Raw genomic sequence first — 15,652 nt, forward strand, 5'->3', positions numbered from 1 at the left:
AGTTGCAATTGTTGTAGCACTAGATTAGTGGAAAAGTTAGCCTTAACCACTATACCTCACCCAAAACCTTACAAATTGCAATGGATCAATGAGGAAGGAGGTATTGTGGTTAATCAACAAGTAAATATACCAATCTCCATTGGCAAATACCAAGATGAAATTTTATGTGATATAGTGCCATTGGATGCTAGTCATATTCTACTTGGAAGGCCTTGGCAATTTGATAAAAAAACTATTCATGATGGCCTAACCAACAAAATAAGTTTCCATCACTTAGGAAAGAAAATTGTGTTGTGTCCTCTATCACCATCTCAAGTGTGTGAGGACCAACTCAAAATGAAAGTCAAAAGAGAGGGAGAAGAAAAAAAAAGTAGAAAACAAAAAAAAGAAAAAAAAGACCTTTCCCTTAAAGAAGGGAAAGAGGAGGTACCAAGTTTAGAGGCAAGTGTCTCCTCTAAAGAAGTTGTTCACAAAAGTGTTTTATCCCTTAAAAATGATATCAAAAACACACTTTTGATTGAACAACCTTTGTACCTTCTCTATTTCAAAGAGACACTTGCTGCCACTAGTCATGAACTTGAGTCTCTACCTCATGGGGTTCAAAAACTTTTAAAAGAGTTTGATGACCTATTTCCTCAAGAAGTCCCAAGTGGACTTCCACCTTTAAGAGGAATAGAACATCAAATAGACCTCATACCGGGTTCTAGTCTTCCAAATAGGCCCGCCTATAGAACTAACCCCCAAGAAACCAAAGAGATAGAAGCTCAAGTTGATGACTTGTTGAAGAAGGGTTGGGTTCAAAAGAGCCTTAGCCCTTGTGCCGTCCCCGTTCTCTTGGTGCCTAAGAAAGATGGCAAATGGAGGATGTGCACTGATTGTAGAGCCATCAATAACATCACAATAAAATATAGGCACCCAATCCCTAGGTTAGATGATATGTTAGATGAATTGCATGGGGCCAACATCTTTTCCAAAATTGACCTTAAAAGTGGATATCACCAAATTCGAATCAAAGAAGGTGATGAGTGGAAAACCGCTTTTAAGACCAAATTTGGCTTATATGAATGGTTAGTGATGCCTTTTGGCCTCACTAATGCCCCTAGTACTTTCATGCGCCTAATGAATCATATTCTTAGGGATTGTATAGGAAAATTTGTGGTTGTCTACTTTGATGACATCCTTGTGTATAGTAAGACCTTAGATGATCATCTAGGACATCTAAGGCAAGTCTTAATAATTCTTAGAGTCAACCACCTCTATGCCAACCTTGAAAAATGTACCTTTTGCCAAGAACAAGTAAAATTTTTGGGGTTCATTGTTGGCAAAGAGGGAGTCCAAGTTGACTCCGAGAAAATAAAGGCTATCCAAGAATGGCCCACCCCAAAGAGTGTTGGAGAAGTTAGAAGTTTTCATGGCCTAGCTAGCTTTTATAGGAGGTTTGTAAAGGACTTCTCCACACTTGCATCCCCTCTTAATGAGCTTGTTAAGAAGGATGTACCTTTCCTTTGGGGTGAAGCCCAAGAAAAAGCTTTCAAAACCCTAAAAGAGAAACTCACCAATGCACCCATTCTAGCTCTACCAAATTTTGAACAAACTTTTGAGCTAGAATGTGATGCATCCGGTTTGGGCATAGGTACCGTGTTACTTCAAGGAGGTCACCCCATTGCTTACTTTAGTGAAAAACTTCATGGGACCACCTTGAATTATCCCACCTATGACAAAGAACTCTATGCCCTCATAAGAGCTCTACAAGTTTGGGAGCATTACTTAGTGACTAAAGAATTTGTTATTCACACCGATCATGAGTCACTCAAGTATCTTAGAGGGCAAGGGAAGTTGAATAAAAGGCATGCAAAGTGGGTGGAATATCTTGAACAATTCCCCTACATCATCAAATATAAAAGGGGAAAGAGCAATGTGGTAGCCGATGCTCTTTCAAGGAGGCACACCTTGCTCTCCACCTTAGGAACACAAATACTTGGCTTTGATGATGTAAAGGAATTGTATGAGCTTGATTTAGACTTCCAAACCACTTATGCTAAATGCCTCCAAAAGCCTTTTGATGGATTCTATCTTCTTGAGGGGTATCTTTTTAGAATGGGCAAACTTTGCATACCCCAAGGATCCATTAGAAAACTTTTGGTCAAAGAGAGTCATGAAGGAGGTCTCATGGGCCATTTTGGGGTTGATAAAACCCTAAGTTTTTTGAAAGCTAAATTTTATTGGCCACACATGAGAATAGATGTCCAAAGGCATTGCTCCAAACGCATTACTTGTTTGAAGGCTAAATCAAGAGTAATGCCTCATGGACTCTATACCCCCTTCCTATAGCTAGCTCCCCTTGGGCTTCCAAGGACTCAAAGGGGATTTGACTCCATCTTTGTGGTAGTGGACCGTTTTAGCAAAATGGCTCATTTTATACCATGCCACAAAGTGGATGATGCTAGCTATATAGCTAAACTTTTCTTTAGGGAAGTGGTCCGTTTGCATGGTCTACCCAAAACAATTGTGTCCGATAGGGATGCTAAGTTCCTTAGTCACTTTTGGAAAGTTTTATGGGAAAAACTAGGAACTAAGCTCCTCTATTCTACTACTTGTCATCCTCAAACCGATGGCCAAACCGAAGTAGTAAATAAATCCCTATCTACTTTGTTGAGGGTACTTCTCAAAGGAAATAAGAAAACTTGGGATGATTGCCTCCCCCATTTAGAATTTGCATACAATAGAGTAGTCCATAAAACTACTAATCTTTCCCCCTTTGAAGTTGTCTATGGCTTTAATCCAATCACTCCTCTTGATCTTTTACCCCTCCCTAATACCCCTTCCTTGTTTCACAAAGAAGGAGTATCTAGGGCAGATTTCATTAAGAAATACCATGAAAAGATCAAGGGTCAAATTGAACAACAAACTCAAAAATATGCCAAATACAACAACAAAGGAAGAAAGAAACTCACTTTTGAAGTTGGGGATTGGGTTTGGCTTCATTTGAGGAAGGATAGATTTCCTACTCAAAGGATGTCAAAACTAAATCCTAGGGGAGATGGACCATTCCAAGTCCTTCACAAAATAAATGACAATGCATATAAATTAGACCTTCCTTCTGATTATAGCACTAGCTCATCTTTTAATGTTTGTGATCTCACACCATTTTTAGGAGCTGAGGATTTGGATGAGGAATCTAATCTGAGGACAGATGTTTCTCAAGAAGGAGGGGATGATGGAGGACCATCCTTGAAGACACACGTGGGCCCCATCACTAGGTCCATGGCTAGGAGAGTTGAAGAGGAGGAGGGTGTTCACACACCAAAGGATACTCTCCTCATGATCATAGAGTATTAGTGCTCTCCTACGCCTCATTAATTTAGGATTTATTTTATTTTCCATTTTTACCCTTGTATTTTGGGGTATTTTAGTCATAGGATTTATTTTCTTTGTATTTCCCATTTTACCCTTGTATTTTGGGGTGCTTTAGTTAATTAGGGTTTTTTTATTTTGGGCTAGGGTATTACATAAGGAGGTGACGCATTTTTGGTGAGTTTTTGGATCTATTTTTGGTGATAGAAAGGCTTAGGCCCAAGTGGAGGGCAAAGGTTGCATGATCATATCATGCACCTTGATGTAGCCAATCTAGACCCATAGATTCCAAACTTGGTCACCAAGTAGCATCTAGGGTTCATTTGGCATTTCATTTGGAGTGCATTTGCCTTTGTGAATTTCGGCCATGCATGTCCAAATGAAACCCTAGATGCTTCTCCTCCTATAAATACCCCACACCCCACCACTTGTACACACTTTGGATATATATGAATTTGAGTGAGCATTCTTATGCCTCAAGTCCCTATCCTTAGTCCCTAGCTAAATTCGGCTAGCCTACCTTCATTCTCCACCCTTGGAGAGTGAGACCTAGAGTGGCCTCCACCTACCTTGGAGTGAGCCAACTTAAATCACCAAACACCATCACCTAAATAGCTTCCGCCCAACACCTCCCTTTTCACGCAACCCATTCCTTTCTCCACCCCAAAAGCCCCTTTTGTCTTCCTTGTTGAACCTAGATCAATGGCAAGGCTTCCTCTCCTTCATCTCTACGTCATTTCATGGAGAAGGAACCCATCAAGGGTGCCATTAAGGAAGGCATTATTAACATCTAGTTGTTGAATGGGCCAACGATGAGTTAGGGCAAGGGTGAGAATGAGCCTGACAGTGACGGGTTTGATAACAGGGGAGAAAGTTTCATGACAGTCAAAGCCAAATTGTTGATTAAATCCTTTGGCAACAAGACGTGCTTTGTACTTGTGGATCGTACCATTAGGATTTTCCTTGACACGGAAGACCCACTTGCAACCTATAGCAGTGCGATGCGGTGGTAGAGGAACAAGAGACCAGGTGTTATTGTGAAGAAGAGCATTGTATTCTGTTTGCATGGCAGCAGACCAGGTAGGATTAGATAAGGCTTGTTTGATGGTTTTTGGTTCAACATGAGTTAATAGGAGGGTGGGTTGTAGACGCGGTTTGACTATACCGTCTTTTGCTCTTGTGGTCATAGGGTGCACATTGTAAGGGTGAATGACAGGAGCTGAGGAAGGGTCAAGGTTGGAGGATGTTGGAATGGATAAAGTGGAGGGAAAGGTACCCGTGGCAGCAGTACCAGGGATGTAGGAATCAGAAGCTAGGCTTGGTGAGGTTGCGGGTGGATTGGGGGAGGTGGGTTTGGTCTCATGGGAGGGTGTGGGAGTGGGGTTTATAGTGAGAGGAACCGAAATAGGATGGTGGGAGACACTGGCTGTGGAAGAGAAGAGTTCCTTTTAGGGAAGTTTAGTTTCATTAAACACTACATCATTGGAGATGTAGAGACGCCCATCAGCAGCAAGACATTTGTAACCTTTGTGGGAAGTGGAGTAACCAAGAAAAACACATTCTTGGGATCGAAATTGAAGTTTGTGTTTGTTGTAGGGCCGAAGATGGGGAAAGCAAGAGCAACCAAATATTCTAAGAGAGAGATAATCTGGTGGTTGATGGAATAGTTTGTGATAAGGAACAGCATTTTGAATAGATGAGGAGGGAAGTCGATTAATGAGATAAACGCCAGTGAGAAAGGCATGATCCCAAAATTGCATAGGTAATTCAGCTTGAGCCAACAACGTGAGACCAAGTTCAACAATATGCCTGTGTTTTCTTTCAACAACTCCATTTCGATAATGAGTGTGTGGACAGATTAGACGATGTTGAATTCCAACTTCATTTAAATAATTAGTGAAGGAACGATACTCACCACCCCAATCAGTTTGCAATGCTTTGATCAGGTGGTGATATTGATTGTTAACCATAGCGTGAAACTGTTTGAAAACATTAAAGGTTTGAGCTTTACTTTTGAGAAGATACGTAATGCGTGTGTGAGCATCAACAAAGGTGACATAGTATTGATATCCACAGGTTGACGTAACCGGAGCAGGTCCACACAAATCGCTGTATACTAAATCAAAGGGTGTATTGTACACAGTTTTAGAAAGATTGGAAGGTAATCTGTGGGATTTACCAAGACAACAAGGAGTGCAGAAATCTGATATATTATTGGTCACAAGTTGAATGTTGAAGTTCCGGGAAACATGTTTCATTACATCAACATTAGGATGTGCTTATCTAGAGTGCCAAGTGGCAAAAGAAATAGAACTCTTTGTTGTTGTATTAACAGAGAAGGTTCTGGCCGGTTGCACCTGCTGGACAGATCGTGTACTGGGAGTTGGAAGAAGTGCAGGAAACTGGTACAGGTCATTAGGACCAACCAAGCCTTGGAGGAGAACTTCTTTAGTGTCCTGTGATTTGACCAAGCAAATATAGGGGTGAAATTCAAAATATACAGAATTATCCTTGGAGAATTGACTAACACTAATTAGATTTTTTGTGATGGAGGGCACAAATAGAAGATTGTTTAGAGCAAATTGAAACTTAGGGTTGATTGGAGAATGAAAGGTGGTAACACCTGTGGAGTTAATGTGAAGCCCTTGTCCATTACCCACATGGATTTGATCGGGTCCTTCAAAAGGAGTAAATTGTTGAATATTTTGAGAGACATTGGTAACATGATTTGATGCCCCAGAATCTGGATACCAATTGTTGTTGCTTGAAGAGGAGGACAATGCAATCATGGCTTGAGGTTGCGCCTGGGTGGACGTGAATTGGACTTAAGGAGTAAATTGAGGTCTAGGTCCAAGAATTCCATTTTGATGAAGAGAAGGCGAAGCAGGTTGATTGTTGTACCATACGCCTGGGTTTGCATGTTGGTTGGTAGAGGCAACATAGGTTTCAAGAGGTGAGGATGGAACATAGGTTTCATCAAAACGATAATAGCAGGCAGAGGCAACATGTCCGTATCTATGGCAGACTTGACATTGGTACCCAGCAAATCTGCCTTGTCCACGGCCTGTCCGATTGGAGAAACGGCCACCACGAAAATTGGTGCGACCCCCTCGACGTTGAGAAAAGGCAGATTGGTTTTGTTGATGAGCAAGATGTGCTTGTGGGTTCGTGACAGACAGATTGGGTTCAGGGGTGGTGGTGGTGACATTAATGGAGGCAACGGCTTTTTTCTTGAACTTGTCAAGACAGGATTCATGGCCAAGAAGTAAGGTCTCGACTTCATCTATGGTCAGAAGGTCAAAACGGCTACTGATGAGAGACACGGTGGATTCGTACTTTTCGGGCAGTCCTTCAAGAATTATATCAAGGTGTTCCTTTGGAGAAACAGAGTCGCCTATGGCTGTGAGGGCATCAACTAGGGTTTGAATTCGAAGCACATATTCAGAGATTGACTGATTTTCAAGACTTGTGCTGCGAAGTTCATTGTGCAATTGGCGGGCTTTGGCAGTCATATGGGAGTGAAAGTATGAGTGAATTTTGTCCCAAAGTTGGAAGGAGAATTTGCAACCGATAACTCGTGTAAGCATGTCTTTAGACATGGAGGATTGTAACCAAGAAAGTAGTAATTGGTCTTGCTGTTCCCATGCAAAATAGGATTCAGAGATGCGACCAGCATCTCGGTCAACAAGGGTTGCAAATTTCTGAGAAATTTGGGGGTTGACAAGATAATGATGAAGGCGGTGACCCTTGATGACGGGTTCAACCTGTTGACACCAAAGAAGATAATTCTTGGTGTCAAGTTTTTCGGAGATGGTGTGAGAGAAGGTGAGGGACGGATGAGAGTTAGGGGGAGGATTCTTGGAAGGGACGGTGTTTACGGGGTTAGCATGAACGGGTGGAGGAGGCGGTGGTGGTGGGGAAGAATTCATTGTAGAGGCAGATTCAGCCATAGGAAGATGTTGGACAAGCGGAAACGGAGAGAAGAAGAAGGGGATCAAGAAGCTCTATGATACCATAAAGGAATTATATGTGAGAGAGAGAGAGAGAGAGAGAAAGCAAGAGAGAGAGATGAGAGAAGATTTACAATAGGCAAAAGAATGTAATTCATTAAGTGACTGAAACAGAGTACAGGACAGGTTTATATAGAGCCAAATAAGATTGGTCTATAATAACCGAAATATCTATAATAGCTGAAATATCTATAATAACCGAAAATAACAATAAAGGAGTAAAACTATACTCCAATAAGCCTAAACCCGGGAACAGCCTGACTAAATTTAACCCAAGATTCAGTTATTTAAGATCTAATTTGCATTGTACAAATAGGCCCAATCAACTTGCAAAATTAATACCCCAAGTATTGAATCTAATCAGAACCATACTTACTTGAAACTTTGCGCATTGAAGGTTTGCTCTGGAAAAAAACACATTTTTAAGACAAGCATGGCTAAAATCCACATATGATAAATCCTGAAAATCCATAATCAAGAGATCAAGACTATGCGAGGGGATGATGTAAGCAGATATATTACCAAGCATATATTTTCCACTTCAAAACTCCATTGAATATGAGTTAGACTTGAATCATACATTACTTTATTCCCAGAAAATGGTTATTGAAATGATATTTTCTTCACCCAAGGTAAAACACCTTGCATGTCATCCTCTGCTGCAAACATTCTTAAGATGTCCCAATTGTTAATATTGAAAGCAAATATGCAGTTGTATAAAATTGTCAAAATATGAACACAAGATAAAGCAAACTTAAGAGGCAAGAGATATATTTAATGGGAAAAAAAAAACATTCAGGTTTCTCCAAAACTCAAATACAAGTAATCAGATGGATTATTTCTAAGCATAATAAGATACTGCTCAAAAACATTTTTGGTCCAATTACCAGTTTGGAGAGGTCAAGGCCACAAAGATTCACCCCTCGAAACCTTACTTTCTCAGATTGAATACACTTGATGATATCTATACGTGTTAACTCTGTACGGAACTCATCATCTTCCTTCCTCTTATTAGGTACAGCATGGATTTCATCTATAAGCCCCTGCAATTTAGCAAGTGATCATAGGTTTTATGATTTCAATAAGGACTGAAGTTTAAGTTTCTTTTCGATTTGGTAAAGTAATTGGAAGAAATCTAGGCAAAAAAAAATAGAAGAAACTTCAAGTCTAATATCATGGCATATATAATTTAGCAATGATATCAAGTGGAAGTATGCATTTATCTGTTTATGATACAGCAAAAGACATTGTTTAGAGTTAAGACTGGAAAAGTTTCCATCACAGATTGCTGTTCTTGATACAAAAACCACAATGAATATGAACCTTGTATTTAAAGCTATGTTCTGGAAAATCTGATGAAGAAAAAAAAAATGAGGGCTGATCAATCTAACAGGCAAAAACTTCAAAGATTATAAATCAAAATCAATTTAAAACTGGAAAAGAAAAGGGGCAAAGGGAGAATTGACACTGCATTGTCTTTAGAGTTAAGCACAAAAGATGAGAATCTATCAAATGCATAAATTAACCTAACACATAATTAAAAATGACTAAAAATAAAATAAATAAAAAATTACATAAAGGATCTAATGGCAGTACATGGCATCATCACAAAGCCAAGGCAACAATCTTATCGAAAAATAACTTGACATGACAAATAATCATGTACTACTAACTAGACTCAAAAAACCACAACATGTACTAGAAAAACCAAACAGAAGGAATCCCATCATGGTTTTAAATTACAGCCAGCAATCACAATTGCTATTACAGTTTTCACGGCTGCGCATTGCAACAACTGCAATTTAAAACCACTTATCCTAAGAAAGGTATAAACTTAAGCTTCAAAAGCAATTGATGGCAATCAAATTCCAACATGACAGAACAGTGCTTACAAGTAGCTGATAGTACTCAGCTTCCCTCAACAGCTCGGAGTACTGAGATTCCTCTAGAGTGGGCACCACGCCATCCCTTAACCAATTGAGAATGTGCCTGAAGTGTTTGCCATCCCTATCAACAAACACATACCCCTGCACCCATTGCCACTCACCAAATCAATAACTAAACATCCCTAAAATTAAATGCATAATTAGACAAACACAGAATTTCGATACTGATGATAATAATCATAATAGTAGCAGTAGTATTAATTAATCAGGGTAAAATTTGGTTTTTAACTCTCTCAAGAAGATTTGATCGAAATTAATTTGAGTCCCTACAATTTAAAAATGGTAGTTATAAATTATAATCCTCGAATTTATGAAATACGTGGGGATTTCATCCGTGATCTTATATTTTATTTTGGCTTGACCGAGGGCGAAATCTAATGCAGTTGAAAATCCAAAGTTGAGGGTCCTAAAACAAATATTAGGTTAATAATAATTATGATGATGATGATTTGTAATTGCCTTCTGAGGATCTTGGCAAAGCGTGTGGCGGCCACTGAACATAGCGGCTAGCATTGAATCGGGTTCCCGCTGAGTGAGAGTGTCGGTGGTGGTGCAAAATTTCTTGCCTCCTGGGAATAATTTAAGGGAGAAAATTAACGGAATTGGAGGGAGGGGAAAACGGCGTCGTGTTGAGAGGTAGGGGAAAAGGGATATTACCGATGTTGAGGCGAACGACGGAGGATAAATCGGATTGGAAGTCCTTCATTGTGGTGAAGCCCAGCAGAAGCAGACGCTGCCACTGGAGTCTATTTTTATTATTATAATAATTCGGATGGAAATTGGAAAAGGAAACAAAAATGGTTTGGTTTGGTTTGGTTGGTTCAAGACAACATTTGATTCAACATAGGATAAGTGAAGACAAAAGACATGTTATTTTCATGAATTCAATAGATATTGGTAGTTTGCTTAAAACTTCACTTTTTCAATATAGTCGAATTTGCTATAAAGTACCACTTTACTTTATATCTTTTGATTATTAAAAAAAGTTAACCATTGGTTGCACAGAAATAAGAGGGAAAGAGTAAAAATAAGATTCATTGATCAGTAGAGTTGAAATTATATTTGTTATAGCTCATCTTTAGGATAAAAGAGTATTTTTCTTTTTATGTTGTGACTCAACACTAAATTGGAATTAAATTTTGTTACTTGATTAAAGAGTATAGTTGTCAAATCTTTTGTGTTAATAAATTTTGGTAATATAATATCATAGGTATTCATCTTAAATTAAAATGCATGTATTCTAATTACTCATCTCAAATTATTAAATGTTAACATATTTGATGATACTTATTATAGTCTATGTCTTCTTTATATATATTTTTATGAAAAATATTTTCTTAGTTTTGGCTTTATATTTTTGGATTAAATATTTAAGAAATTTATCTCTTTGTAATTTCTTTTTAGGAGTGTATTTAGTATCTTATAGGTTGTAACTAGTATCTCTTAAATGTGTTTATTTGATTTGTTTGGATCATAAGAGAATGGAGACTATTCTCCAAAGAAGTGGGTGTTCACTTCTTGTGTAATTATCTCTCATTAGTTCAAATAAAACCCATAAAATCACATGACCCAAACATTAATCACACTTTTGACATGTTTGCTTCTACACTCATTTTTCTACTAACGTACCCGGATCATACCTTTAGCACCTTACCATGTGATAAGCTCTCATGTGTTAATATAGATCTAGGAGTGGGATGTCCATTTAGTAGGCAAAGTTCATATTTGAATTTCAAATTTAAACTACAGTCAATTAAATTGAGGACAAGTTAACCTAACCTTGGTTAGATTAACTTGCACCACAAGCTCTCAAACTCTATATATAGGAACCCCTTGTACATTAGTCTTCTCTTTTTGAGCTATATGAGAATCAAGATTGAGTTTTCTCTCACACTTTTCAAGTCTAGGGGTTTTTCTCTTTGAGTGCAACTTCATTTGCATCTCTTATCAAGGATCATTTTCTTATAGTGAGAATCACATTTTGGCTTATCTTGCTCTTTGAATGGTGCCACCATCTTCTAGTATTTTCCATCATTTGAAGTTTCTTCTACATTCAATCCCCATGCAAGAAATATCAAGGGAGAAGGAAGAAATCTAGAGGAGAAGACAATCCTCTTTGAAGGTTATTCCATCATTTTTGGTATTTAGAGCATGGTCATCTTCATGAGGTTGAAAAAGTATGTTGTCTTTGTTCTAGTATTTTTGTCATGTTCATAAATGCTTTTCATGTCTTGTTGAGCTTATGATGAAGTAGATTTGGTTATTGTATGCTAAATCTTGGATCTATTTTTTGTCTTGAAATAATTTTGGTTTTTATTTTTAGATTTAGTGTTATATGAACCATATCTTATTGTATTCCTTTAAGATTCATGTTCCTTATGTTTCTCGCTTCATTTTGATGCATTTTGTGTTGAGTATAGAAATATTAAAATAAATAAATTAATTAAAAAATTAGAAATATATATAGAATTGTTCTTACCGGAAATCTGCTGTAAAGCTGATCCGCCTGGTAAGATCGGTGAGCCTCCTTCGCTTGGTACATTGATGCTCCAAGATGGGGGAGGTACCTGCAAAAAAGAGACTTCGATGCCAAAGTTAGAATTTGTATGAGTATTAGTCTCATATAAGTAATGCACGTACCTTAGTGTGATTTAGGGTTGCTTTCGGCCTTGGGCCTGAGATAAGATATAATGCGATTAAATAATGGATCTCGTATGGGGCGAGATCCTCGGGAATCTGTTGCGATTCACTTAATTGCTGAGCTGACATCGCGTAGCGCGTGCTCGAGGTCATGTTGCGCTGAGATACCTAGCTCAGAGCTCGGTTTAGCAGTACAGATAGTACAAGAATTAACTTTAATTTTGAAATCAATGCAAAAACATGTTATCTTAGAGTCATGTGTAGTTCTTTCTTGTCATCACTTCTTGTTAATTATTTTAATTTTGAATCTTGAAAAACATATGATATATGTCTTGATCAAAGAGTATTAAGCTTTTTTTTGTTTATAATCCTTGAATTCATACATGTTATTTTACAATAAGATTTCCTTATGTCTTATAGTTTTCACTATTTCTTGATTCCTCTTGTTTTTTGTAACTCAAATTGAATTCAAATTTGATGAAATTCTTAAAACACTTAGTGCTGAAATATAAGTGATATGAACTTGCTATTTTAAATTTCAAAAATTGTTAAAAAACTGCACGTGAAAACAAGGGTTACCTTAAAATTTCTCACTAAATTTTTTGTTCTTTCTTGATTTTCTACTTCTAAATTTGCAATTTTGAGTTTCTTTTCTCAAAACATTTGTGACTATTTCTAGCAACTATATCAAAAGAAAAAAGTTACAAATTTGATCCAAAAGAAAAATAAATTAAAAAGTGTTAAAAAACGAAATATAAAAGAAAATACATGAAAAGGGAAAAATATGTTGTGTAAAATTATATATATATATATATATATATATATATATAAACACTGATGGAAACTTGTAATGGAACCGGATTGATGTTGATTCCTCTTCAGTTCCTCCCTAGACCTTTGGCTCCTTGATTCTTCTCAAGCTTTTCCAAAGCTTCTAATGGAGGAGAAGCTTTGGATTTCACTCTTCAAGAGGCGCCACTCCTTATAAGAGATAAGTCACTTCAATCCTCACCACACTCTTATTTGAGAGGATAAGAGAATTGCATGAATATCAAAAAGGTTGGAGACTTTTAGAAGATAGAATTTTTGAACAATTTCGAAATTCACTCAAATATATGATCAAAAATGATTACAAAGGTAAGAAAAAGGTTTATATAGAGTGGGGAAACTTATAGTGCAAGCTAGGCTAACTATGGTTCAAAAGAATCATGGTTCGCTTAGCTTGACTGGCCTAGTTGGTTTAGGAGGCTTGTGGAGCAAGCTTCTAACTTAGAAACTTGGGAAGCAAGCTATGTTAAAAGCTTGTAGCACAAGCTTCCCAAGTGTGCAAGACAAGCCAAGTAATTTGGCCAAAGGATTAGGCTAAGCGGCCAACACTTGTTTTTCCATATTTAATCCAATCTAAAAACTTGGAGTTGGTTTAGTTAGGTTCACCAAATGATGGTGAGACCTAGCTAAATTAATTCCTTGGAAAATATAGAGCAAAATAAGCCTAATATGTAAAATTTGGCCTAGGCCCAATTCTGTCCCAATTACTAGTTGCACCTACACACCTTGCTATTTGTCATCCCACTTCTACTATTGAAAGGATAACCTATAATAAAAGAAAGAAAGTGCCTCACAAATACAAAGACAAAATACACCTATACAAGTAACTACTATATACAAGTATCATACAATGTATATACAATGGAGACTAAGAGACTAATAAGAGGAATCATACTCAATGCTCATGAAAAACAAAGGTCTAAGAAGAACTTCCTATGGCCTCCTAACCATAGACCTAATTAAAGGCCCGATGGTCTTCAAGTGTGAGTCTCCTTGGATCAACCTTCACCCTTCTTGGTTTTACCTCTTCCAAAGGGATCCTTGGGGATTAGATTTCCATCATACCCTCCCTCTTCGAAAGGATTTGTCCTCAAATCCAGTGGTCCTTCCACAAGGATAACATCGCCTACAAAAATAAGAAACAAAGCATTAGGAATGATATATTCATATAATACATGTGGAAAGTGCACCCTATGAGGAAATCCTTCTATAGTCCTAACAAGGGTCCTTAGACTAGGGAGGATGGGTTCTTTAAGAATAAGAATAGGATCCTCACTATAGTGTAGTCTAGGTGTAAAACTAAATCCTAAAAATGTGAAATTACTGAAACTATAAGAAACTAAAGAAGTACTCCTAGATACTAAGGTATCTTGCCTAAAGTACCCTATGTAGTAACCTAGGAGCCTACAAGAAAACAAAGTGAATATAATAAGGAAACTTCCTAGACAATCCTTGATCATATTATTTTTTAGATATATCATGGAAGGGGGTGTAAAGAGTTTAGTGAAGTTTAATGGAAAACACACAGAAGGGGGTTAAATGTGTGTAAATGAAGGATTTTAAAAACATTTTCGCAAAGGTGTGTCTTTTTGTCAGAAAATAATATTTCAAATACTTAAAAAATGTGCGAGATTGGTTTAAACAAAACTTTGCGTCTGAAGATCTAACGTCTGCTCAAAAATAATTTCTTAAGTTAAACAAATATAATTTTGTCTAACTATTGTTTAGAAAATAGGTAGTAGTAGGCAAAATTTTCAGTGTAATAAATCAATATAAGTAAAACTACATTTCTAAAACAAATATTAATGCACAGAGTTTTTATACTAGTTCACTCATTCTGAGCTACGTCCAGTCTCCTTCAACTGAAGGGTTCTACTAATCATAACTGATTACAAGTATTCTTAACCACTTCTAGTTCATCAACTTCACTCGCTGACACTAGTATTCTTAAACCACTTCTGGTTTCCCGAGTATTCTGAACCACTCCTAGTTTGTCAACTTCACTTGCTGACGCCAGTATTCTTAAACCACTTCTGATTCTCCAAGTATTCTTTTACTAGCCTTTTTAGGCTTTACAGACGATGGATGTTTTTAGTGTGTATGTAACTCTCACAAAAAGGATAGAATGGTTTCTACACTCACTAAGGTATTCAACCTTATTTTAACAAATATGTGTTTAGAGTGTGTATGTAACTCTCATAGAGAGGATGGAATAGTTTCTACACTCACTAAGATAAACTATCTTAGTTTTACACTGATATTCAAATCTGAACAATAAGAGATGTAAGATTGTTTTGACGTTTGCTTTTGCTTATTACTTGTTGCTTCTCTTCTCTATTTCTTATCTTCTTAGGTCTTGATATTTATAGCCTTTTGATAAATCTGCCAATTGTTTGAATTTTAATGTGTTTGTTGAGGCGGAGCTTTCCGTTGGTGCAGATGATCGCTTGTTCATGGCTACATAGATCTTTTTCATTTAATGCGTTTGATTTTGCATTAAATGCTTTGTTTGCTAAATCTGTGTTACGTGAAGTCCTTTACATAATTTGTTCCCTTTTATTTCCGACTTCAATCATTACCTAGGTATGTTTGTCCTTTTTTCGTTATTGTAGCTGTAGAGGCGCTGCCTTTCTCTAAAAAGTAGGTGTACTTGTCCTGACACAAACAACTTTGACTTGTGAATTCGCGCTCTTGAATTTCTCTTCTTTTTTTTCATATTTTTGATAACTCTATGTGCTTTTCTTATGAATGGAGATGATATATGATCTTTTTCGTTGTGGCTAGTGGACTTCAGAAGCTTTTTCAACATACTTCATTTGTGTTTGGAAATTTGAGTCTGCGCCTAAGAGTTAGACTTTGACTTTGTCATCTCAT

The 15,652-nt window shown here is 37.3% G+C and overlaps 1 protein-coding gene across 4 annotated transcripts in view; it reads right to left on the reverse strand.

The window, feature by feature from the left end:
- LOC109793144 (FH protein interacting protein FIP2) overlaps window positions 1-10,141 on the reverse strand; it is a 43,591-nt gene extending 33,450 nt beyond the window's left edge. The window contains exons 1-5 of one of the 4 annotated variants that reach the window (XR_014428625.1): window positions 9,968-10,141; window positions 9,770-9,879; window positions 9,257-9,391; window positions 8,252-8,407; window positions 7,741-7,824 (exon numbers count right to left, since the gene is read on the reverse strand). Coding sequence is in view for 3 of the 4 variants with exons in the window: in XM_083062497.1 (XP_082918623.1) it covers window positions 7,741-7,824; window positions 8,252-8,407; window positions 9,257-9,391; window positions 9,770-9,879; window positions 9,968-10,016 (534 nt within the window). In the remaining variant the exon portion in view is untranslated. The remainder of the gene's footprint in view (window positions 1-7,740; window positions 7,825-8,251; window positions 8,408-9,256; window positions 9,392-9,769; window positions 9,880-9,967) is intronic. The other 3 variants (XM_083062497.1, XM_083062500.1, XM_083062493.1) reach the window with 3 other exon arrangements.
- Between the last annotated feature and the right edge of the window lie 5,511 nt (window positions 10,142-15,652).

Source organism: Cajanus cajan, chromosome 1, assembly GCF_000230855.2.
Source record: "Cajanus cajan strain Asha chromosome 1, NIPB_CcT2T_4, whole genome shotgun sequence".
Classification (NCBI taxonomy): Eukaryota; Viridiplantae; Streptophyta; class Magnoliopsida; order Fabales; family Fabaceae; genus Cajanus; species Cajanus cajan.